Here is a 26,564-nt window from a genome sequence, read left to right on the forward strand (position 1 = left end):
GCCGAACAGAATAAAGAAAAAAGAATGAAAAGACATGAAGACAGCCTAAGAGACCTCTGGGACAACATTAAGTGTAACTACATTCACATTATAGGGGTCCCAGAAGGAGAAGAGAGAGAGAAAGGACCTGAGAAAATATTTGAAGAGATTATAGTCGAAAACTTCCCTAATATGGGAAAGGAAATAGCCACCCAAGTCCAGGAAGTGCAGAGAGTCCCATTCAGTATAAACTCAAGGAGAAACACGCCGAGACACATAGTAAACAAATTGGCAAAAATTCAAGACAAAGAAAAATTATTGAAAGCAGCAAAGGAAAAATGACAAATAACATAAAAGGGAACTCCCATAAAGTTAACAGCTGATTTCTCAGCAGAAACTCTACAAACCAGAAGGGAGTGGCATGACATATTTAAAGTGATGAAAGGGAAGAACCTACAGTCAAGATTACTCTACCATGCAAGGATCTCATTCAGATTCGACGGAGAAATCAAAAGCTTTACACACAAACAAAAGCTAAGAGAATTCAACACCACCAAACCAGCTCTACAACAAATGCTAAAGGAACTTCTCTAAGTGGGAAACACAAGACAAGAAAAGTACCTTCAAACACAAACCCAAAACAATTAAGAAAATGGTAATAGGAACATACATATCAATAAGTACCTTAAATATGAATGGACTAAATGCTCCAACCAAAAGACGCAGGATTGCTGAATGGATACAAAAACAAAACCCATATATATGCTGTCTACAAGAGACCCCCTTCAGACCTAGAGACACATACAGACTGAAAGTGAGGGGATGGAAAAAGATATTCCATGCAAATGGAAACCAAAAGAAAGCTGGAGTAACAATACTCATAACACATAAAATAGACTTTAAAATAAAGAATATTACAAAAGACAAGGATGGACACTACATAATGATCAAGAGATCAACCCAAGTGGAAGATATAACAATTATAAATATATATGCACCCAACATAGGAGCACCTCAATACATAAGGCAACCGCTAACAGCTATAAAAGAGGAAATCAACAGTAACAATAGTAGTGGGGGATTTTAACACCTCACTTACACCAACAGACAGGTCACCCAAACAAAATTAATAAGGAAATACAAGCTTTAAATAACACAATAGATCAGATTTAATTGATATTTATAGGACATTACATCCAAAACCAGCAGATTACACTTTCTGCTCCAGTGCACACAGAATGTTCTCCAGGATAAGTCACATCTTGGGTCACAAATCAAGCCTCAGTAAATTTAAGAAAATTGAAATCATATCAAGCATCTTTTCTGACCACAGCACTATGAGATTAGAAATCAATTACAGGGAATAAAACGTAAAAAACACAGACACATGGAGGCTAACCAATACGTTACTAAATAACCAAGAGATCACTGAAGAAATCAAAGAGGAAATCAAAAAATACCTAGAGACAAATGCCAATGAAAACACGACAATCCAAAACCTATGGGATGCAGCAAAAAGAGTTGTAAGAGGGAAGTTTATAGCAATACAAGCCTACCTCAAAAAACAAGAAAAATCTTAAATAAACAATCTAACCTTACACCTTAAAGGAACTAGAGAAAGAAGAACAAACACAGCCCAAAGTTATCAGAAGGAAAGAAATCATAAAGATCAGAGCAGAAATAAATGAAAAAGAAATGAAGGAAACAATAGCAAAGATCAATAAAACTAAAAGCTGAGTCTTGGAGAAGATAAACAAAATTGATAAAGCATTAGCCAAACTCATCAAGAAAAAGAGGGAGAGGACTCAAATCAATAAAATTAGAAATGAAAAAGGAGAAGTTACAACAGACACCACAGAAATACAAAGCATCCTAAGAGACTACTACAAGAAACTCTATGCCAATAAAATGGACAACCTGGAAGAGATGGACCAATTCTTAGAAAGGTATAACCTTCCAAGACAGAACCAGGAAGAAATGGAAAATATGAACAGACCAATCACAAGTAATGAAATTGAAACTGTGATTAAAAATCTCCCAACAAACAAAAGTCCAGCACCAGATGCTTCACAGGTGAATTCTATCAAACATTTAGAGAAGAGCTAACACCCATCCTTCTCAAACTCTTCCAAAACATTGTAGAGGAAGGAACACTCCCAAACTCATTCTATGAGGCCACCATCACCCTGATACCCAAACCAGACAAAGATAGTACAAAAAAGGAAAATGACAGACCAATATCACTGATGAATATAGATGCAGAAATTCTCAACAAAATACTAGCAAACAGAATCTAACAACACATTAAAAAGATCATACACCATGATCAAGTGGGATTTATCCCAGGGATGCAAGAATTCTTCAATATATGCAATCAATCAATGTGATACACCATATTAACAAATTGAAGAATAAAAACCATTTGATCATCTCAATAGATGCAGAAAAAGCTTTTGACAAAATTCAACACCGATTTATGATAAAAACTCTCCAGAAGGTAGTCATACAGGGAAGCTGCCTCAACATAATAAAGGCCATATACGACAAACCCACAGCAAACATCATTCTCAATGGTGAAAAACTGAAACCATTTCCTCTAAGATCAGGAACAAGACAAGGATGTCCACTCTCACCACTATTATTCAGCATAGTTTTGGAAGTCCTAGCCATGGCAATCAGAGAAGAAAAAGAAATAAAAGCAATCCAAATTGGAAAAGAAGAAGTAAAACTGTCACTGTTTGCAGATGACATGATACTATGCATAGAGAATCCTAAAGATGCCATCAGAAAACTACTAGAGCTAATCAATGAATTTGGTAAGGTAGCAGGATACAAAATTAATGCACAGAAACTTCTTGCATTCCTATACAATAATGATGAAAAATCTGAAGGAGAACTTATGGAAACACTCCCATTTACCATTGCAACAAAAAGAATAAAATACCTAGGAATAAACCTAACTAGGGAGACAAAAGACCTGTATGCAGAAAACTATAAGACACTGTTGAAAGAAATTAAAGGTGATACCAACAGATGGAGATATATACCATGTTCTTGGATTAGAAGAATCAGTATTGTGAAGATGACTATACTACCCAAAGCAATCTACAGATTCAATGCAATCCTTATCAAACTACCAGTGGCATTTTTTACAGAACTAGAACAAAAAATCTTAAAATTTGTATGGAGACACAAAAGACCCCGAATAGCCAAAGCAGCCTTGAGGGAAAAAAAGGGAGCCGGAGGAATCAGACTCCCTGACTACATACTATACCACAAAGCTACAGTAATGAAGACAATATGGTAGTGGCACAAAAACAGAAATATAGGTCAATGGAACAGGGTGGAAAGCCCAGAGATAAACCCACTCACCTATGGTCAACTAACCTATGACAAAGGAGGCAAGGATATACAATGGAGAAAAGACAGTCTCTTCAATAAGTAGTGCTGGGAAAACTGTACAGCTACATGTAAAAGAATGAAATTAGAGCACTCCCTAACACTATACACAAAAATAAACTCAAAATGGATTAGAGACCTAAATGTAAGACCGGACACTATAAAACTCTTTGAGGAAAACATAGGAAAATCACTCTTTGACATAAATCACAGCAAGATCTTTTTTGATACACCTCCTTGAGTAATGGAAATAAAACCAAAAATAAACAAATGAGACCTAATGAAACTTAAAAGCTTTTGCACAGCAAAGGAAACCATAAACAAGATGAAAAGACAGCCCTCAGAATGGGAGAAAATATTTGCAAATGAATCAACAGACAAAAGATTTATCTCCAAAATATATAAACAGCTCATGCAGCTCAATATTACAAAAACAAACCACCCAATCCAAAAATGGGCAGAAGACCTAAATAGCCATTTCTCCAAAGAAGACATACAGATGGCCAAGAAGCACATGAAAAGCTGCTCAACATCACTAATTATTAGAGAAATGCAAATCAAAACTACAATGAGGTATCACCTCACACCAGTTAGAGTGGGCATCATCAGAAAATCTACAAACAACAAATGCTGGAGAGGATGTGGAGAAAAGGGAACCCTCTTGCACTGTTGGTGGGAATTAAATTGATACAGCTACTATGGAGAACAGTATGGAGGTTCCTTAAAAAACTAAAAATGGAATTGCCATATGACCCAGCAATCCCACTACTGGGAATATACCCAGCAAAAACCATAATTCAAAAAGACACATGCACCCCAATGTTCACTGCAGCACTATTTACAATAGCCAGGTCATGGAAGCAACCTAAATGCCCATCAACAGATGAATGGATAAAGAAGATGTGGTACATATATACCATGGAGTATTACTCAGCCATAAAAAGGAACGAAACTGGGTGATTTGTAGAGATGTGGATGAATCTAGAGACTGTCATACAGAGTGTAGTAAGTCAGAAAGAGAAAAACAAATATCATATATTAACACATATATGTGGAACCTAGAAAAATGGTACAGATGAACCGTTTTGCAGGGCAGAAATTGAGACACAGGCATAGAGAACAAACGTATGGACACCAGGGGGGAAAAGTTGCACGGGGGTAGTGTTTTGATGAATTGGAGTCTGGGATTGACACATATACACCAATATGTATAAAATGGATAGCTATAAGAACCTGCTGTATAAATAAATAAATAAAATTCAGAAATTCAAAAAAAAAAAAAAAAAGAAAGAAACACTTGAGAACCTTGTAAAAAAAAAAAAAATTCTCTAGCCAGACTGATCAGGAACAAAAGAGAGATGATACAAATTACAATATCATGAGTGAGAAAGGCAGCATCACTACAGATTCTGTAGATATTAAAAGGATTGCATTATAATATTATGAACACCTTTATGCCAATAAATTTGACAACTTAGATGAAAAGGGCAAATTCCTTAAAAGACACAGACTGCCGAGGCTCACTCAAAAGGAAATAAATAAGCTGAACATCCCCATATCTGTTTTAAAAATAGATTTTACAGTTTAAAAACTTTCTCGAAAACAAAACTCCACTTCCAGAAAGTTTTTCTCTTGAGTTCTACCAAACATTAAAGAATAAATAACACTAATTAAACACAGATTCTTCCAGAAACTAAATAGTTGTTACTACATTCCAACTCATTTACTGAGGCCAACATTATCCTTGCAAAGCTGGTTTAGCATTCAGAAATCAGTCAATGTACTTATCCATATTAAGAGACTAAGGAGAAAAGTGTAATTATCTCAATGGATGCAGAAAAAGCTTTTGACAGAATATAACATCCATTGCTGATAAAAACTCTCAGCAAGCTAGTAATAAAAGGGAACTTCCTCAGCTTCAGAGAGATCATGGTCAAAAAAATCTTACAGTTTACATCATATTTAATTATCAAAGACCAAATGTTTTTCTCCTAAGATCATGAACAAGGAAAAAGTGGCTGTTCTTACCATGTATATTCAACATTGTACTGGTACTAGCCAGTGCAATAGGCATAAAAAGGAAATAAAAAGGTACACAGATTAGAAAGGAAGAAGTACAAATGCCTTTATTTGAAGATTACATGACTATCTGAATCTACAAAAAAAGGAAACTAAAACTAATAAGTGAGTTTAATACGATTCTGTAATGCAAGATCAGTATGCAGCAATCTGTTGTATTTCTGTACTCTAGACATGAAAAATTAAATTAAAATTTAAAAGTTTATTTTTCTGTCTGTAATAAGTATTTTTATTGAAGTACAGTTTCATTTACAATAGAATATAAATATAAAAAATACTTAGCAGCAAATATGTCAAAGGAAAGGAAGACCTATTTACTGAATACTACAAAATATTGCTTATAAAAAATTTGACTGAATTAAATGAAGATATATACCATGGTAATAAATCAGAAGACTCAGTATTGTTATTATGTCAAAAAAATTATTTGTATAGGCTCCTAGACTGCTGGAAAAATAATAGAAATCATAGTATAAATAGCATGGCAGTAGGAGAGTGTGTGGAATGGCAGGCAGATGTGATGACAAAGAACAGGAGAGAGGTAAACATGCAACTGTAGACTGGGGCCAGATCTTGAAGGGCTTTGTACACCACGCCAAGAGCTTAAGCTTTCCTTAAAGAAGTTGGAAGTCACTGGCTGTTTTATCTGTGTTTTTTAACTTTCAAGTAGTTTTAGATTTATAGAAAAATTGCAAAAATAGTGCAAAGAGTTCCTTTGCATTTCTCACCCCCTTCCCCTGATATTAATGTCTTACCTAGCCATAGTACAATTATCAAGAACAGGCAGTTAACACTAATACAATATTACTGAGTGAGCTACAGACCTTACTCAAAATTCATCAATTTCCTTAATAAGTTTTTTCTGTTCTAGAATTTTATTCAGGATCCCATATTGCATTTAGTTGTCATTTCTCCTTAGTTCCTCCAGTCTGTAATAGTTCCTCAGTCTTTTATTGATGGCCTTTAAGACACAGAAATGACTTAGTGAGATCTAGAAAAAATAGATAATACTTGTTTACAATGTGGATGATTGGAGAAAGGTTAAGCTGAAGGCTATGAAATCACACCAGCTTGGAGATAGTTTTAGTAATTGTGTTAGTGGTGATATAGATTGGACTGAACACATAGTTCATCATATTTTTTACCAAGATCTTATTCTTTTAATGTTTAATTTGCTGGAGTATATTAATATTCTGTCACTTGTCTTGAAAGAATCAGTTCTAAATCCAAGATGTGCCATATTATAAAAGAATAATAATTTTAATAACTAGAATATAAAATGATGGAAAAAGTTTCAAAGACAGACATATAGTATAATATGGATTATTATTCTTGTCACAGTTGTGTTTAATCCTCACTCTTTGTTAGCTGGGATTATGCAGACAAAGATCAAATTTTACCTGTATCAACTAAATATAACATTCTGCACTCATGTAGTTTCTTAAAGCCCTATAGCTATCTTTCCGGGAGTCCTAACTTCTGTCAACTGGTGATCAGTCATAGGGTATAGGATGGTGAAAATATTGTTTTAGATAAATTTATCATTTTATAAGTCCATAGGCTGTGGGAAGAAGGCCTTTCTACACGTGATATTAAGCAAAATATTCCCAAAAGTCAAAGATTGACCAATTTGATTGTATAATAATCTTAAATCTTCTAAACTGTACATAGATTTAAAATACAGGAAGAGTAAAGAGAGGTATTTTAACATATAAATAACAGATAAAAGGCTGATACTGAAAATATGTGACGCTTTCCTTCAGATTAATGACAAAAAGACAAACCCATTCAAAGGTCACATTTGTTGCCTATCCTTCCATCCTCATCTTATACCACTCTCCATCGTGGTCTCTGTACTCTAGCTACCTGCTTCTTCTTTCTGCCTCTTAGGTAATACATGGCCTTTCTACCACAGCATCTTTCTGTGGCAGAAAGCATCTACCACATTATATTTCTTCTAGTTGGAAATATTTTCTTCACCCCTTTTCATCAAGGTAACTCCTTTTCACTACTTATTCTTCATATTCCCAACTCATAGTCTAGGAAAAATGCTTTTGAGCTACTATAGACTAATGACTCCTTTTGACCTAACCGCTACTTACCACATCATTATACATTCATGTGAACATCTTATGTCTCTCCCATTATACACTTACCTATTTTTGACCCTTTCATCCTGAGTACCTGACACTTGCCTGGTATAGTGTATACATTTGACATATGCAACGTATAGATGTATATGTACATAAACGTGTGTTCATTGCATAATTACCAAACTAACATTAAAAGGAGAGGGGACTAATCTGAATTTTTATAAAATTTTTATAAAATAGGAGGCTATGGAAATACATAATTGAAAGGTTGTAAAGTACATATTAATATCATAAAATCCAGGTTCCAGCCTTTTCTCCACTACTTACTGAAAACGTAAGAATAAGACTCAATTTAGTGTTCAGTAAATGAGGATAGGAATTTATTCAATATAATCATATCGATAAAATGGTAAAATGAATATTAAAACATTTTGTAAGTTCCAAACATATATACATAGATAAAGTAATATTTAGTCAATATTTTTTGTCATTTTTATCACATCATTGTTGGTAAAACCACTGTAGGGCTTGACTGGAATTATACTTAATATTTCATTGTTGCTTCTCAGTAGCTTTTCTCATCCTTGGCCAAACATTTTGTATATAATCTGCATATTTGGAGCTGAAAGTATAGAGGTAATGCCCTATTCCCAAATCCAAAAGGAAAAAAGAAAAGAGAATGGTATCAAAATCATTATACTTTCTCTTTTACATCTGGGAGGCTGACATTTTCTGAATCTTGTAGTAAGACAGAGTTACGTGTCTTCCAGTTATTTATATGGGCCTTTACCTTTAAAAACAGCTATTTTCTACTTCTTATGGCCCAGGCATTGAAGTCTGTGCCAGGTGTGAATCCCAGCTCTGCCATTTACTAATGGTATGAATTTGGACCATGTATTTAACTTCATACATTCAAACTGAGTCAGTTTATTTACTTCAAAATGAGAAAAATAAAACTCTTCTATACAGGGTTGTTACGAACAGTAAATGGAAAAATAAAATGACTTATAGGAGGTCCTAGGTTAAATGTTTAGTCCATCTCAGGCTTAGATTATGAATTATAACTAAAGGTTCGTGATGGCAATAGATGACTGAAAAAATAGTTGACTGAAAATTGTTCAGCTGAGTTCATTTGATGACTGGTAATCGACCATTTTAGCCATTTATATTCTTTGTAAGAAAAAATTGTCTTAATGCTTTTTAATTATAATTAAATGAATTTTTCCATATTCTCTCTTCCTAAGTAGATAATTATGATTAAATTGGACCTTGTAACACTATATATATAAAGACCATCTTTACTTAGAAGAATCTGTTTCAAATAATTGTATTTTTAGCAAACTACATTAATCATATGTCAAATTAATCCCACCTTTAATATGTTGCCTATCCTTCCATTCTCATCTTATACCACTCTCCATCGTGGTCTCCGTACTCTAGCTAAATTTAGATAAATTTATCACTTTATAAGTCCATAGGCTGTGGGAAGAAGGCCTTTCTACACGTGATATTAAGCAAAATGTTCCCAAAAGTCAGTATTCCCAAAAGTCCCAGATGGTTGCTGAAAATGGTAATTTACGAAGAATGCTAAATATCTGGACAGGCTGAAACTGGTGTGTGTTACTATACTCTTACAACTATAAAAGCAAAGGTCAGGTGTGTTTTGGTAGATGAAAAAGGAAATAAGCAATTATAAATACTATGCTTGTGATTCATTAATGAATGAAATAGAGAAAAAAGTTAAATTAAATTCAGCTCTTGTAGAAAGAGTACAAATCTTGCTTATCTGCCATGGAAGCTTACATTATTTTCTCATCTATAAGAGCTTACTTATTATAAAATTCAATATTGATTAATGATTTTTCAAGAAAAATAATCCATCATATTAAATGCATTGATCAATTATGAAATATGTCCTGATTTCAGATATTATAAAACATATCTGAGAAACTGCATACATTTTAGTTTTTTAATTAATTTTTATTGGAGTAGAGTTTCTTTACAATGTTGTGTTATGTTCTACTGTACAGCAAAATGAATCAGCTATACATACACATATATCCCCTCTTTTTTGGATTTCCTTCCCATTTAGGTCACCACAGTGCATTAAGTAGAGCTCCCTGTGCTATACTGTATATTCTCATTAGTTGTCTATCTTATACATAGTATCAATAGTGTATATGCGTCAATCCCAATCTACCAGTTCCTCCCATTCCCCCCTTCCCCCTTGGTATCCATACATTTGTTTTCTACGTCTGTGTCTCTATTTTTCCTTTGCAAATAAGATCATCTATAACATTTTTCTAGATTCCACATATATGCGTTAATATATGATATTTGTTTTTCTCTTTCTGACTTACTTGGCTCTGTATGACAGTCCACCCACGCCTCTACAAATGACCCAATTTCCTTCCTTTTTATGGCTGAGTAATATTCCATGGTATATATGTGCCACATCTTCTTTATCCATTCCTCTGTTGATGGACATTTAGGTTGCTTCCATGTCCTGGCTATTGTAAATAGTACTGCAGTGAACATTGGGGTGCATGTATCTTTTTGAATTATAGTTTTCTTAGGGTATATGCCCAGTAGTGGCATTGCTGGGTCATATGGTAGTTCTATTTTTAGTTTTTTAAGGAACTTCCATACTGCTTTCCATAGTGGCTGTATTAATTTACATTCCCAGCAACAGTGTAGGAGGGTTCTCTTTTCTCCACACCCTCTCCAGCAATTACTGTTTGTAGATTTTTTGATGATGGCCATTCTGACCACTGTGAGGTGATACCTCATTGTAATTTGCATTTCTCTAATAATTAGGGATGTTGAGCATCTTTTCATGTGTTTGTAGCCATCTGTATGTCTTCTTTAGAGAAATGTCTATTTAGGTCTTCCACCCATTTTTTGATTGGGTCTTTTTTTTTGATATTGAGCTGCATGAGCTGTTTGTATATTTTGGAGATTAATCCTTTGTCAACTGCTTCATTTGAAAATATTTTCTCCCATTTTGAGAGTTGTCTTTTCATCTTGTTTATGGTCTCCTTTGCTGTGCAAAAGCTTTTAAGTCTAATTAGGTCCCATTTGTTTATTTTTGTTTTTATTTTCATTACTGTAGGAGGTGGCCCAAAAAAGATCTTGCTGAGGTTTATGTCAAAGAGTGTTTTTCCTATGTTTTCCTCTAAGAGTTTTATAGTGTCAGACCTTACATTTACGTCTTTAATCCATTTTGAGTTTATTTTCTTGTATGGTGTTCAGGAGTGTTCTAATTTTATTCTTTTACAGGTAGCTATCCAGTTTTCCCAGCACAACTTATTGAAGAGGCTCTCTTTTCTCCATTGTGTATTTTTGCCTCCTTTGTCATAGATTAGGTGACCATAGGTGCATGCTTTTATCTCTGGGCTTTCTATGCTGTTCCATTGATCTATATTTCTGTTTTGTGCCAGTACCATATTGTCTTGATTACTGTAGCTTTGTAGTATTGTCTGAAGTCAGGGAGCCTGATTCCTCCACCTCCATTTTTCTTTCTCAAGATTGCTTTGCTGTTTGGAGTCTTTTGTGTCTCCATACAAATTTTAAGATTTTTGGTTCCAGTTCTGTGAAGAATGCCATTGGTAATTTGATAGGGTTTGCATTGAATCTGTAGTTTGCTTTGGGTAGTATAGTCATTTTCACAATATTGATTCTTCCAATCTAAGAACATGGTATATCTCTCCATGTGTTTGTGTCATCTTTGATTTCTTTCACCAGTATCTTACAGTTTTCTGCATACAGTTGTTTTGCCTCCTTAGGTAGGTTTATTCCTAGGTATTTTATTCTTTTTGTTGAATTGTGTAAATATTATATGTTACGTCTGAGTTGGAGAAACATGAAAGAATGAAATCTTCTTAGTTTATTGTAAATAGAAAGAAGATAACGGTCACTTTTTGAGATACTTTTATTCTTATTAACTCTGTGTATCCTCTTTTCCTATACCTCATCCCCACTCACAAACTAAGAAAATTAGAAAAATAGGGAAGTTCTGCTCTCCAGTTATGGTTATATTGTCAACAATATTATTGGGAAAAAGTAAAGGAAAGTCAACGAATATTAGATGTTCTGCAACAGTCACCTCAAAGAGCATTGCAGTTACAATCCACTAGACTTATGTGTTCCAGAAAGGGTTACACATCGGAACTACTCAGATAACATATCATAATGCAAATACATGACTACCAGTAGAACCTCTAGGAGTGAAGTTAGTCATCTGTGTTAAATCTCTACCTTGAATTCTGTTGCAAGGGAGATTTTGGAAACAATATAGTAAGTAGATTGGGAGCTCTTTGAGGATAGAACCTGCCATATATATTATCTAGTCTCCAAAGAAGTTCCTGGCCCATTGTTGAAAGTTGATAATTAAGTGTTGAAGAATAAGTCTATGAATTGAATGTGCAAAAGTCCTGATGTGACTTAAAATCATTAGAAGATGTTATATCAGGACAAATTGGTCAATATAAATAAGTCAGAAGAAATATCATAGAGGATAAGTGTATTCAAGAAGGATGGTGCTATCCAAAATTATTTACTGAGTTCTCATTGAATATTGAATAACATATAATCAGTTTCAAAACCCTTGATAGATTTTATTTTAATCTTATTTTACTTAATAAAAAAATAAGACAAACTGATTAGCTTCAGAAATGAAAAAATAGTGCACATGAACATCATTTAACTTAAATTTATATATTTAGACAGAGAACTTCATTTCCATAACTGCCGAATGACAGAAAAGGGTGAAAGTGTTGCTAATTGCAGTTGCTATTAGAAAGAAAGAAAAAAAGAAAGCAAAAAAAGGGAAGAAAAGAGAAGGAAAACAAGAAAGAAAGAAGGAAGGGAGAGAGGGAGGGAGAGAAGGAAGGAGGGAAGGAAGGAAGGGAGGGAGGGAGGAAAGAAAGAAAAGATAAAGAAAAAAGGTATGCTTTCAGCAATTAATACAGGCTACAAACATCTTTGATAGTGTTACAATTTCAGACAGCTGGAGTCACAAAACCAGCAAGCTGTTCAGTATCCTCTGTATGTTCGGAGGTGTGTGAGTACATGCATGCATAATTTAAGTAAATCACAGGGCTTGAAGTAATCAGTGGGAAAGCAGCATGCCATTGAGAAATCCTTGGCTTGGATTCTTCTAATAAAACAGTGGTGGATACACACATAAACATGCTGATATTTCAAATTCAGTTTCCACCCTGTATGTAATGAATTAATGTGTGCATTGTATGTAACTAAAACTCTAAATATTGCAGTCCTCTGACAGTCAAGACATGGAATTCTTATACTAGAAGATAGACTGCTTCACTAAGCTTTGCTTCTGTTCTTGGTATAGCCCTTTATTTCCTCAAATCTGTCTTCTGCTGTCATGAGTCTCTTTTTTTATACTAACTTTTATATAGGGCCCTAGGAAGGGTCGATGCCCAGAGGAAATAAATTTGTTATCTTCTCTGCTTCAACCAACATTTTATATTGGTAAAATGGACAAAATGGGCATCATATATAGCTCTGACAGGTTGCCTTGCAGACCTATTCTTAATGTGTCCAACTGTCAACAAGTACCAATCTATTTTAGATGTGTGAGCTCTTTTTATTTCTCTGTATATTGGGACTACTTCTTTTTACAAACATGAGGATAGGCAATCTCCATTGAGCTTTCCCCGATGGACAGCTCTGTCTTTTCTTTGCCATGTAAAAATTTAAGTTTGTTAAATATCCCTTGCTTGCTATAGTGAAAAGGCTATTGAACAATGAGTTAGAGACCTGCTTCTTTTTTTTTTCTTTTTTTTGAAGCGTGGTGTGTGTGTGTGTTCTTAACGACTGTAAACCATTGAAGGTTGGGGGCACTATAAGAGGGATGCATGTCTATGACTTGTAGGCTACTACTCTCCCAGTCTCTTCCTATGAGAAATCTAACACGATGATATTGCTACTCTTTTTGAGTCTCCGAATCCTTCTCCAAACAGTGTTCTAGGATGCGAACATACTGACAGTCATGGTTGGCATTGCAGTTAAAGCTGATTTTCCATTCTGGACTACATGATCTCTAAATTACCTTTCAGATCTAATATTATATGGTTTTCTGATTGCAAATTTGATGATTCTTACTTTGATTTTTTAGGGAAAATTCAGTTATTCTTGCTAGTATGTGTAGCAGGATGGATAATACCAAATAGCAAATAATCTTAAAATAACACATTTTGCTTATATAATTGTTTTTAGTATTTGCTTAATTTGTGTTCTCACTAACAGAGGTTAATAGAACTAACATAGTTGATAGGAGTAAATCACAAATTATACACTAAAGCAAATTTGTCTGTTAAAGAATGATTAATATATGACTCTTCAGAGTTTATCTTTCTAAATCTGAAGATTAAAATAGATAATTTTCACGTATTATTATATGTGACAGAATATAATACTGAAACTGATTTTTTCATATCAAACCTCTATTTATAACTTTTGTGGTAAATTTATATAAAATATTACATTCATTTGATCACTTTAAATTATTGTCATCTAAAGATTGAGTTCAGCTGTGTGTACCTTAAGGCACTTTTCTTATTTTGATATTAAATGCTAAATGAGCCAAGTTTTTAAGCAAAAACTTTTTGAAAAAGTGAATTTCTACTTGCTTATATAAACAAGCGATAGTCTTGTTTACCTCTGTAGTGAAACAAACTTTTGACCAGTGTTTTTGCATAAATTCATTGAAAGTATAACTATAAATCTGTATTGCTTCCTATAAATGTTGAATTCATGAACATGAATAGGTTCTATGTGTGATTTTTACTGAAACTTCACCTGCAATCTGTTATGGTCTAAGAAGCATTGATCCCTGATGCTATCTTTCACAATTATTTGAAATCATATTACCTCACTCATGCTTGAAAATTATGTCCCTAGTAATTATTAATTTATTTTGTATGTGTTGGTTGGCTTAACATTAATCATAATAAATTTATTTGATATTTATATGTGTGTCACTAGTATAGTACTTCTAAACTTTCATTTTGCCAGCTTTCATTAACTGGCCAATTTATCACATGGAGGTACTTATCGTCTAAATTTTCTTTCAAATTTTTCAAGAATTATGTGCAATCTATAATAAAGTTTGAATCCTGAGAATGTTATATCTAGAATGCATCAAATCGAGAATTAATACTGGAACAATTATGTTGTCTTATCTTCTCAAATGGAATTAATTTTGCCTTACTCTTTCTAAATTTACTTTTGATTTTATTTCTAAACTCTTGACTTTACAGATTGGCATTCTGAGATATCACTTCTGAACTCTTTTTTTCTATATATGCGACGTCTTTATGTTTACTTATAATTTATATTTTTTCTAGTTTTAAATAGGTTTTGAAGTAAGAGTATATGCATACACAGAATAGTTAAAATGAAATTAAAACAGAGATCATAAACCGTATAGTAGAAATTAGAAATTCTTCAGTTGGAAACCAGAATGAGATAGTTTCTGAAATGTACACCATGAGTTTTCCCTTTTGATTTCACCATGTTTTCTTTTTTCTTTTCTTTTTAAAGATTTTTTTTTTCTGATGTGGACCATTTTAAAGTCTTTACTGAATTTGTTACAATATTGCTTCTGTTTTATGTTTTGGTTTTTGGCTTCGAGGCATGTGGGATCTTAACTCCCTGACCAGGGATTGAACCCACACCCCCTGCACTGGAAGGCGAAGTCTTAGCCACTGGACTGCCAGAGAAATCCCATGAGTTTTCTGATAAACAAGGAAAAGAACAAAAATATTTTAATTTCTCCAGTTTAGTAGGAGAGACAAGTGTCATCAAAGTTTTAGATACCAGAATGGCTCTGTTTTCTGTGGCTAGAAATTCCTTCCTCAGACTCTTCATCTCCCCCTTCATTTATTTACCAGTTTGCATATTGTCTCTTTTCTTAAAACCTTGTATTATATACTCAGTAAAGAATACCTTTTCCCTGAATGATACACTGAAAATTATAAAAGTATAGCTATCACTCTAATTGGATGCCTATCACTCGAGAGACAAGTAACAGACACTGAATTATCTCTCATCCACACAATAATCCTGAAAGATTCATGCTATTTTACCCTCTTTACAGGTGATGAAACTGAGACCAAAAAAAGCTGAGAAATTTGCACGAGGTCAAATAGCTAATTAGGATTGAATTCTTGATCTGTATTCCAACAGCACTTTGTAATGGGAGGATCTCCTCATGTAGAATATTCCTTTAAAAAAAAAATGTTTCCATAGTTGTAGAATAGCTGTGTAAGCTTTATTCACTGTTCCTCAAAAAGAGAAAATATATGAAACCTATTGACATTTGAATATTACTGTGCTTTCTTGCAGCCTGTGAACTCATGAATCAAGGCATCTTGGCCCTGGTCAGCTCCATTGGCTGCACATCAGCTGGGTCCCTCCAGTCTCTGGCAGATGCCATGCACATCCCCCACCTCTTCATTCAGCGCTCAACAGCTGGGACCCCAAGGAGTGGCTGTGGAGTCACCCGGAGCAACAGGAATGATGACTACACTCTCTCTGTTAGGCCACCTGTCTACTTAAATGACGTTATCCTGAGAGTGGTCACAGAATATGCCTGGCAGAAGTTAATTATATTCTATGATAGTGAATATGGTGAGTGTTTGTTGCTGGTATGAGTTTTGTAAGCTGGTATTTGCATGGCAGGTAACTTCGGTTAAAATCTTGAAAAATTGAAGGAGCTTACTTATTATTATTTGTGGTTTTCATGTCCTGTCACATTCTTCTTACAAATCTAGCGGCAACAACAGAAAACTTTGTTAACACCTCAAGTTCAATCTTTTGTACATATCTCGATCTTTGAAATAATGGGAAGTCATAAAAACAATACTGTCTTTCTCCTCTTTCAGAAAGATTTATATCTCTATCTGATAAGAAAAAATCATTTTGGACAGATCCTGGAACACTTAAAAAATTGCCCATTTCTATTTTTTGGTTCAAAAAAAAATCTGAAGTATCTTGCCTACACCCTCGTTGTAGACTTTAGTATCTACTTAGTACTTAACTCTTTGAAGGTCACTGAAATTATATCACTTTATATTTATCCTGGCATATTGTCTACAAAATGAAATCTCACACAAATACTGAGTAGTATAAAAATACTTATTTTATTTAACTTTCTAAAGTAGAACACAAAGCGTTTTACCTAAATTTGCCATACTTTGAGAAGACACTTTCTCTCAATATATTTACCTAGTTACATTAAGAAAACTAAGCAAAAATAATATTATTTTTGTATAAGTATTTTTTCCTGAATTAATCTACCTGCTTTCTAGCTGACTGATCCCAGAGATTTTCAAATATAGTTTCTCTCTTTTTTTGTCATTAGGAAGACAGGAAATGGAGTAGAGATCTATACGTTCAAATGAGAGGAAATAAGCAAGATTCTGATAAAGAACATATATTTTGAAACGTGTTTCCTTAGAGATTTGCCTTAAGAAGGAGTCTTAGAAAAAAAGTTTCTATTCAGTATGGATGGGCCTAGTTTTTACATTTTTATTTTAAAAAGTTAAGAAGATTTACACTCTACAGTGCAACTTATTTTTCTTGCAAATAAATAACTATTTAAAAATGAGTTCTCTTGTCCTAATCTACTCAGCATTTTGAACTATATTAGAGAACAGTTAACACAAGAGTGGGCCAGAAAGTGGCATCAATAGAACTGAGCACAAACAGGTTGGCAGAAATCTGGGGAGCAGCAAATAAGAGTTCCTGTGGACTCCCAGGGAGGGAGAGCGAGTGACAGTTACATTAGCCCTAAATATGCAAAGGTCACATGGGGTTTTGGAGGCTGAGTTCCGTTAAACTTGATGGGTAGGCTTCAGACAAAAGTCTGTGGCACTCTCTAAAAGCACAGTCCTTTGTCCCCAGGACGGAAATCCTTATTTTGTTGCTTAATTCATATTATTTAGGGGTCACAGAACAAAGACCAAGAGACTGAAATGAATAAAATAAACAAAAAGGAAATAAAAATAATTGGCTCATCAGTGAAAGTAAAGATGGAACACAAACCTGATAGTCACTGATAGGATTATTTAGTGAATATAGTAAACTCTAGCTCTGGAATCAACATACTGAGTGTGCCTTTGTCAATTTTTTCTAGTCAGATTATCTGTGGTTTTTATAACCATAATGATATTCTTATGACTTCTGCCCAACATACCTTGAAATAATGAATTTTTAAACACTACATCTTTCTTTAAAGGGAGAAAACACGTTTTAGTTAGTCCTATCAAGATAGTCTTGTAAAATAAAGAACAGAAAAGTAACTTTTGATGAAGATGTTTTTACAACATTAAAATGAGAACTTTACTCTTTGATTATAAATGTCCATGAGGAAAGAAGATTCCTTGTTAGCTTGTTTCCAAGTCCTACATGGATTACAGTTAGGAAATTCTTGTAAGAGAAGACATTTTAATTACTGATGAAGTAAAGATTTTTTAATGTACACTAAATTCATAGTCACACACTCATTTACATACATTTGAAATTCCTCATTCTCTTTTCTTTTGTTTTCCTTTGACTAAATAAGATGCTATAATCACAGTATTTGTATCCTCTGTTAGAAGCAGTGTTTGTTTTAGGAATAATGAAAAACATTTTCCTTTACTCTGATGATAAACTTGACTTTAATTCATTATTTAATTTAATAATTCATGAAAAAGTACCCTGCTTGTACTTTTTAAATTATTTCCAGTAATACTCTTGTTCAATGAAAGAAAATTTTCCTTTGATACTTACAATAAATCTTGCTAGTAAAGAACTGGGCTAGAGTCCAAAATAAACATCAAGCTATCCAAATACCTTGTGCCTTGAAGAGGGCTACATGTATTTACATATCCATTCATCAATGTCCTCATTTTAAGTTCAAACATCAGAATTATACTTGACTTTTATCTTGGTTATCAGGAATTACTTTCATTAAGGAATGGATTAAGCATCATCCATGGATGGAATCAGGCAGCCTGCTGGAGCCAAATGTTATTGAAGATGTATTTTGCTTAGAAAAATATACTTAAAGAAAAAGATTAGGCTTCTTATCCAGTTTATTAGAGAAACACTTATTTCCAAAGCAGTTAATTATGATTAAGAGCACAGTGTAAAAGTCTACTTTAAATTCCTTAACAAAGAAAATTCAAGCCTTTGATTCTAAGTAAATGGATAAAAAGAGGGGAAAAAAATGAAACTTTATTTGAATGGATTGAGGCAAGACTTTTTTTAAAGGCTTGAAAAGAGGAAGTGTTGAACTTTTAAAAATATGTCATTCAGGAAACGTTCATAGCTCACTTGCTTAGTGCAGATACAAAACACGAGATAAAAAGTTTTACAGAATGTAGTCTTTACTTTTAAGACGCTTACAATTAACGAAAGAGAAATATTTATATGACTCTCTTAATAGAGAAAATAGTGTGTTGTGTCATGAATGATGCAAACTGAGTGCTAGTGGTGTGCAATGAAGAAAGTGTTTAATTTAGGCAGCAGTGATCAAAGAAGGCTTCACGGGTGGACTTTGATCTTGATTATTGCCTCTCAGAACCCTACCTAACTTTAAGTGTGTGAGAGACGGCCATTCCAATAGACAGTGTGAGCACGTCTTGCAGCAATAAAAATATTAAAAAACTAGTAGCTCTGATCATTTTCATTCAGGCAGTAGAATAAATATTTTACATTGTATCATTGAATTTTCTCAACAGCTATGTGAGGTAGATAATATTTACAATTTTACAAATAGGAAAACAGAAACAATTGATGGGTAACTTGTTCACAAAACATAGCATCAAAACTGAGATTTAAAGTCTGATCAGAGCCTATCTATACTCCTAACCATGTATAATGAGTATAAAGAGGTTGCAGTGAGCTATCACCCAAGAATATATAGCAAGGGATAATCTTAAAGAGAACATGTATTGTATCCCAAGCTCTGTTCTAAATGCTTTACATGTATCATCTCATTTAATCCTCACAGCAGCTCTGTAAGGTAGATGATGGTGATGATGCTGGTGATGGCCATGATTATATCACAAATGAAAAAAGCTAAAGTAGTAAGAGGTCAGGTGACTCAAAAGTAAGTCCAAGAAGCCTGAATTCAAACACTAATATTCTCCCCCATAGTCCCTGCTCTCAACAACTGGACTCTTTTGATACAATAGAAAAAGCATAAGAGTAATTTCTGACACTGAAAAATTTTTAAAAGTTTACAAATGACATGTATAGAATCATTTTTGTTAAAGAGAGATAATGTCTGACTTTAAGCTTGCAGATCTTCAACATGTTAACATCATTCAAGGAAAAATACTGTATGTCAATTCGGATGGTTTTGTTATCGTTAGAAACGTGGAAACAGGGCAGTCACTGACTCAAAGTAGGCTGACCCCTCAGCAGAAATAGCCGCTTGCCTAGGCAATATATGTTCTCCCTTCTAACTTGAGAGAGCAATAGTTCCAGTTGAAAAACTATATTCCCTAGTATTGCTTACAGCTGGGGGTTGTAATATGATACTGTCAAGAACTGTGAAGGGTCTGAGATTTTACCCTACTTGCAAGCTAGCGAGTTTGCCTGCCTCAATTTCATAGATGCTGGCAGAAAACACTACGCTCCTGAATTAGAGAGAGAGATCTTTAATACTCAGGGTGCAGCAAGCAGCGCGGGCCTTGTATTAATTAAAATTTTCTGCTCATAAAAGACACCATTTAGAAAATAAATAGGCAAGCTACAACCTGGGGAATAAATTCCAATACCTATATCTGAAAAACCTATGTAAATACATAGGCTATATAAAGAGCTCAGAGAGTTAAACAAAACTCCAGCAAAGCAACAAGACACCAATAAAAGTACACAATTGAAAGTGTGCAAAAAGTTTGTGCAGACAATTCATATAAGAAGATATATAAATGGCCAATAAACACAAGAAGAAGTGCTGAACATAGTCCACAGGTGTGTGCAAATTAAAACTAGATACTGGGGAATTCCCTGGTGGCCTAGTGGTTAGGATTTCAGGCTTTTGCTGCCGTGGCCTGGGTTCAATCCCTGGTCAGGAAACAGAGATCCTGCAAGCGGAGTGGTGTGGCAAAAACAAAACAAAAAACAAAAACAAGCAACGAGGTATTAATCGGTACCCACTAGACTGGCTAAAGTCCAATACTACACATAGACAAGAATGTGGCAAACTGAAACTCTCCTACTTTGTGGCTGGATGTAAAAATGTACAACCAGTATGGAAAGCTCTTTGGCAGTTTGTTACAAATTTACGTATGCATCTACCACGTGACTTACTCATTTCACTCCCAGGTATTTACCAAGATAAATGAGAATGGATATCCTCACAAAATCTTATGTAAGAATGCTAGTATTGGCATTATTCATTATGTCCAAAACTGGAAACAACCCAAATGCCCATCATTTTGAAAATGGTTCAAGGAATTGTGGCAGGTCCCTACAATGGAATACTATTAAGCAATAAGAAGAAATGAACCACTGAAATACTCAACAACAAAATTTTGAGTGAAATAAGCCTGAAAGAAAAGAAGGACATGCTGTATTATTCCTTTTATATGAAGTCCAGTAACATACAGAACTAATCTTGGTGATCCAAATCAGAAAGTGCTTGCATCTCTGGACCAGGAGTGGACTGTCTGGAAAAGGACACAAGAGAAACTTCTGTGGTAACAGAAATATTCAGTATCTCATTTTGAGTGGTAGTTATAGTGGAACACAATAAATGTTCTTTAAACTACACATGTAAGGTCTCTTTATTTTATTGTAGGTAAATTATATCTCAATAAAAATTCAGAAGACAGAACAACCTATTAGATATCTGAAAAGTAAAAAGAAGTAAAGAGAAAGAAAAAAAGGAAAAAATCAATTTGCCTATCAGAATTGTAAACTAAATATCATCATTGAATCATGATCACTTAGCAATTATTGAGTCATAGACAAAAGGTTAGAATTGAGTGTAGTGGACACCTAGAACCCAAATTTGGTAGTAGATCAGAATTACTAGAAGAGCTTTTTAATCATCATCCTACCTCAGCTCTATCACAGACCCCTGGAATCAGAATTTTTGCAAGGTAGGCCCTAGCAACATACATATTTTAACACCCCCCAGTGTTTCTGTTAAGGCCAGCTTTGTTCCTAGATAAGGCATTTGGAAACAAGAGATTTCAGCAGGTATCTCCTTCAACATCTTTGATTGGTAGCATTGTTTCCCCTGACAGAATCCTCCAAGCAAGAGAGAACTCACTGTACTCTGAAGGAGCCTGTCTCATATAAGGATACCGGACATTTCTAATTGGCAGAAAGCTCTTCTCTATATGAAACTTAAAATATATTGGACAAAATGATCTATTTCTAGAATAATATAAAATAAGTAATGCTTTTGCTTGTAACCATTTATCAATAAGTAAAGAAATGATTACATCCCATGAACTCAGTCTTCTACTGCCTAAGAATTTACCATTTTCAACCCGATACGTATGCTTCTTAGATAATCCACCTTTCTAAATGCCTTTATCCCTATCTATTTTACTTTTTCAATATTTCTGTATACAGTCTGACACATTTATTGGTTACACAGTACATCTCATGCTATCTTACTGCCTTAGAGAGGTGAGACCTTTACCTCTTTTTAGCAAAACAAAAGTCACTTGTATCTTATTGTGTTTTCTCATAATTTATGCCTTTTAAAAATTTTATGTTAAATCTTTATCATATTACTCATTATATTGCCCTACCCTTCCAGTTTCGCATCATCCTCAGTTTGCTTAGCCTGCTGTCTATGCTTTCAACCAAGTCTCTGAGAGGAAGTTCGGTCAAGTAGGTGGAATACAATATCCAGGAAGGCTCATTAGAAGCAGCTGATAGTAGTCCAGGCAGGCTCACTATCAGAGAGGTCTAAGCAAGGAATTAGTTGGACGTAACAGCCAGCCACTAGATTCCAGAATCAGGGCGTCTTGGAACTGACAATATACAGAAGCCAGAAAGTTATAGAAGTGGGTGATCTTTAAAATAGAATAAAAACATATAGATTGCTTTAATGGGAGGTTTCTGTTCTGAGAATATTGAAAGAAAAGTTGAATTTCAGGGATGGATGGGCTGAATAGAACTGATTTACAAGAGTGACATAAGCAGAAAAGTTGATGTGCATTTCACCTAAAGAGCTATTGGGGTTATTTAATTTCCTTTGCCTAAACAAATATTGGTTCCACAGTTTAATATTGGAATGAACCTATTTGTAGATTTATTCTATGGGTGCAGTTATGGAGCCTGGAGGGGTAATTTGATGATAGGGATCTAAGCAGCTTGTAACAGTAATGACATAGAGACAAGAACTAATTGAAAGTAGTCAAATATACCCTCTTACCATAGCCTCATCTCTACTTCAGTTCATGTATGTACTTCATTCTCAAGCTAGACAGATGGCATTGGTGACTTCAAGCATATTTTTACAGATTATTATACTAGAAAAAGGCCCTTTCCCTTCTTTGTCCATACATCAATATCAGACATATGGCTATTTATCCACAAATAAAATCTCAGGCTCTCTTTGGGTCCTGTGCTTATTCTGGAACCAAATAATTTGTTCAGGGGCATGGTGGGCTCTCTGGCACCAGCCTGAGTTACATGATGACCCTCTGGGTGAAGGGTAGGCATACGTGGACACATGTGCTTTCCTTGTCAGCTCGAAAGAAACTTTGCTTATAAGAAAAAAATATGGATTAGATTATTTTAATCTTATTAATTTAATTTTTAAGTTTAATATTATTAAATTATAATTTAGATGTTTAAAATTATAAATATTTGTCTATAATTCACCATTTTAAACTGCTTTTAAAATATACTCTTCATTAGTTCAATTTGTTTTTGTTTGCTTTGGTCAATTTAGACTTATTTTATGTTCTTAGCCTTTCTGACATTTTTCTTAAGATTTCAGAAGAGTCTTTTCTATTTTACAATAAGACTTTTGGCCATATGTAAATATCAACTATAATTTGTTAAACTAGGTATTTCTGAAAATCAGAGACCTAAACATACATAACAGGTTTTGATAGAATATCTTGGCATGGAAAAGACTAAATGAAAATATATTTCTCTTTATATACAGAAATATTTACTTTTTGACATCCATATTCACGAAAACAAAGAAATAAATTTAAGGATTAATGAATGGATTATATATGGAATCCATTGCATTCTGCAAGCACTGATTTAATGATCCCAAATTAAGTGTCAGTACATAGTTGAATGACCTGAAGTACTTAAGCACTACCCTTCAGTACATCACCCTTTCCTTACAATTAAATTGTCATATGGTAGAACTCTTTGAAATGAATATTGGATGGACATCAGGCTGAATGCATTCCTAGGAATCACAGTATTTATTCCATGCAGACTTGATGTAGGTTTAATAAAATGGACACATTCCTTTTAATTTATTGCAAATGTTTATAATTACCCTGAGGGTGTTTTCAAATGTCTGATGACTATAATATTATTAACTGTCTCTCTAGATAGTCTTAAAGTGATTTATTCCTCATTTGGCTACTTTCCAGCTTTCAGTTATCTCATTCACTTCAATGTACATCAGTAAGCATATAATTAATCCAAGCATCTTATTGAACTATTTTGTTTTCATTAGTATATATTATGTCAGTAGGTAAAAATGCTATATTCTACTATTTTGGATTTGTTCATCAGTAAAATGTTCTAAAAATATTGATTAGCATTACTGTAAAAATGACTTTCATGATGTAACATTATGATCTAATGTTAAAATCACAAGTTCTTATCAAATAGAAAATCTCAGTGGATCCCTATTGCTGGACTGTGTCACCTTAAAATCTCATACAACACATTATTATCATTATTTTCTAAATACATCACAAATGTCAAGGAAATAATTAACGACTCAAATCCCTTTAGAAGTAAGGGTTCTTCTGCACAAAAATTTTTAAATCACTCCATGGTTAAAAGCCTTTTTTCCCCTGAGGAAACAAGGCAATTGTAGATTATGCTTTGCCATTCATATGTTGGGAAAGTCCATTCAACTTCATGATGTATCTCATGCGTCCAGTAGTGTGATGTATTTCTTTTTACCTAAAAAAAATTCACAAGATTCTAAATATTAATTTAAAGCTTAGCATTCTGTCATAATTTCAGAAACACCAAGATTGACTGAATGAAGTACTGAGGTCTCCTGCTAAGTGAGGTTTTCAATGCATTAAGTGATCAAAAATGATTAAATGTGCCTGATCTACTCAAATGAGGGAGAGAGATGAGTAGAAGGAAAAAAACTAATCAGACCTACAAAGCCTCAGTGACAAATCTTTTTTCCTACCAAATTCAACATTTTAAAAGTGTCATTCAAATACAATGATCAGACTGAGAATTACTGTTTGATGTATTCCAGAGAATGCCACTAAATTTAAGTTGCAACGACAGTTTGGAAAATGAGTAGTATTGTAAGATTTCTTCTATCTGTAATAGGGTCTATGTTATCACCATATGTGTAGATAACAGGCTCATTGAGGGCAGGGATTGTTTTGCTCATGCTTGGCACATAGTAAGCAGAGACTAGATTCCAAAGAGATCTATTTAGATGCTGACTACTGATTTAGGATGAACAGTAAAATATCACATTTCTGGTTTGGGGTCTGTTTAGAAACGTGCTTATGCATTAGATCCTAATATCGCCTAGGAGTTTTCTACCTTAATCTATTTACATTATAAGCCATTTTCAGTAGAGATATTAAATTTAGTCTTACATTAGTGATCATAATAAAGTCATTATTCTACACAATTTAATAAAATGAATCATTGTGTTTCAATCAGCCATTACCTCTTGGGAGAGCAGTTGCAGGAAGTTGGTCTAACTATGTAACACAAATCAGATATCACAAAAATTGATGGTTGCTAGAATATCAATTTATAAAGGTAGTACCTAGATCAACTTTTAGTCCTTATTGTGACTTTTGTCTGTTTGTTTTCCATTTTTCCATAGAAAAAGAGAACAGAAGAAAATTAAGAACAAGTGGGACAATTGACTGGGTTAATAAAGTCTTGATAATGAAAATGCACATTGCATAGAAATTTGCAGTTTACAAACTGCTTTAATATTTCACACCCCTTATTTCCTTTTATTAGAACAACCCAGTAATTAGGTGATATAATTTTCTTTTTGCATTGATAAAGTGTGATTAGCTGTTTTCCTAAGCTTCCATTCCTTTGTTACATTTCTTTCATTGGCATTAATCACATTAAAACAATTACTTGTTTAAATTGTTATTCCCTCCACTAAACTGGATGTACTTCAAGAACAGGAACTGTGCCTTCACCTTCATTCCCAAACTACCAGATGTTTATTCAAAGACTATGTATTAGTCAATACCCTTTCTCTTGTGAGTGACAGAAGCTCATTTCAAACTAGGTAAGCAAAAAAAGAAAAAATGGTTTTTCGATTGACTCATGTAGTTGGGAAGTCTAAGAAATAGCTGCCTGGCCTTTGTTTCAGTTCATTTGTTGGCTGCGTTCTTAGCTTCTCACTAGACACACTGGCTCTCTCAATTCCAAAACTGCATCATTACAACTTGTGATACAAAAGAATAACCATGTCTTTTTCATTTTCCATATATCAAATTTCAGTCTTTCTTTGAATCCTGTGACTATCTGTGAACTAATTACTTAGGCCAAAGATATGGAGAGCTCACATTTAACTGTCCTGGGACACATGACCATCCGGTAATGAATATAGAAGGCTGTGCACATGTAGAACACAGAGAGGGCTCCAGGTTTGTTTCTTAAATGAAAAATGAGGTTTTGTTATTTGAATAAAGGAGAAAAAATACTGGGAAGGTAAAAACGACAGACATCACCTATGAAATTGATTCTAAGTTCACACAGCTATGTGGGTAGCAAAGTAAGGATCCAAACCTGGTTTTCTGACATCAAGTGTAGTAT

At 33.9% G+C, this 26,564-nt stretch overlaps 1 protein-coding gene across 2 annotated transcripts in view; it reads left to right on the forward strand.

Annotated features, from left to right (window-relative positions):
• Positions 1-26,564, forward strand: part of GRID2 (glutamate ionotropic receptor delta type subunit 2) — a 1,355,616-nt gene that overhangs the window by 691,646 nt on the left and 637,406 nt on the right. The window contains exon 3 of one of the 2 annotated variants that reach the window (XM_029236088.1): positions 15,924-16,208. The exons of the other annotated variant lie outside the window; for it this stretch is intronic. Coding sequence (XP_029091921.1) covers positions 15,924-16,208 — 285 coding nt within the window. The remainder of the gene's footprint in view (positions 1-15,923; positions 16,209-26,564) is intronic. 2 annotated transcript variants of the gene reach the window in all.

Source organism: Monodon monoceros, unplaced genomic scaffold (assembly GCF_005190385.1).
Source record: "Monodon monoceros isolate NGI ecotype Baffin Bay Population unplaced genomic scaffold, NGI_Narwhal_1 Super_Scaffold_20, whole genome shotgun sequence".
NCBI lineage: Eukaryota > Metazoa > Chordata > Mammalia > Artiodactyla > Monodontidae > Monodon > Monodon monoceros.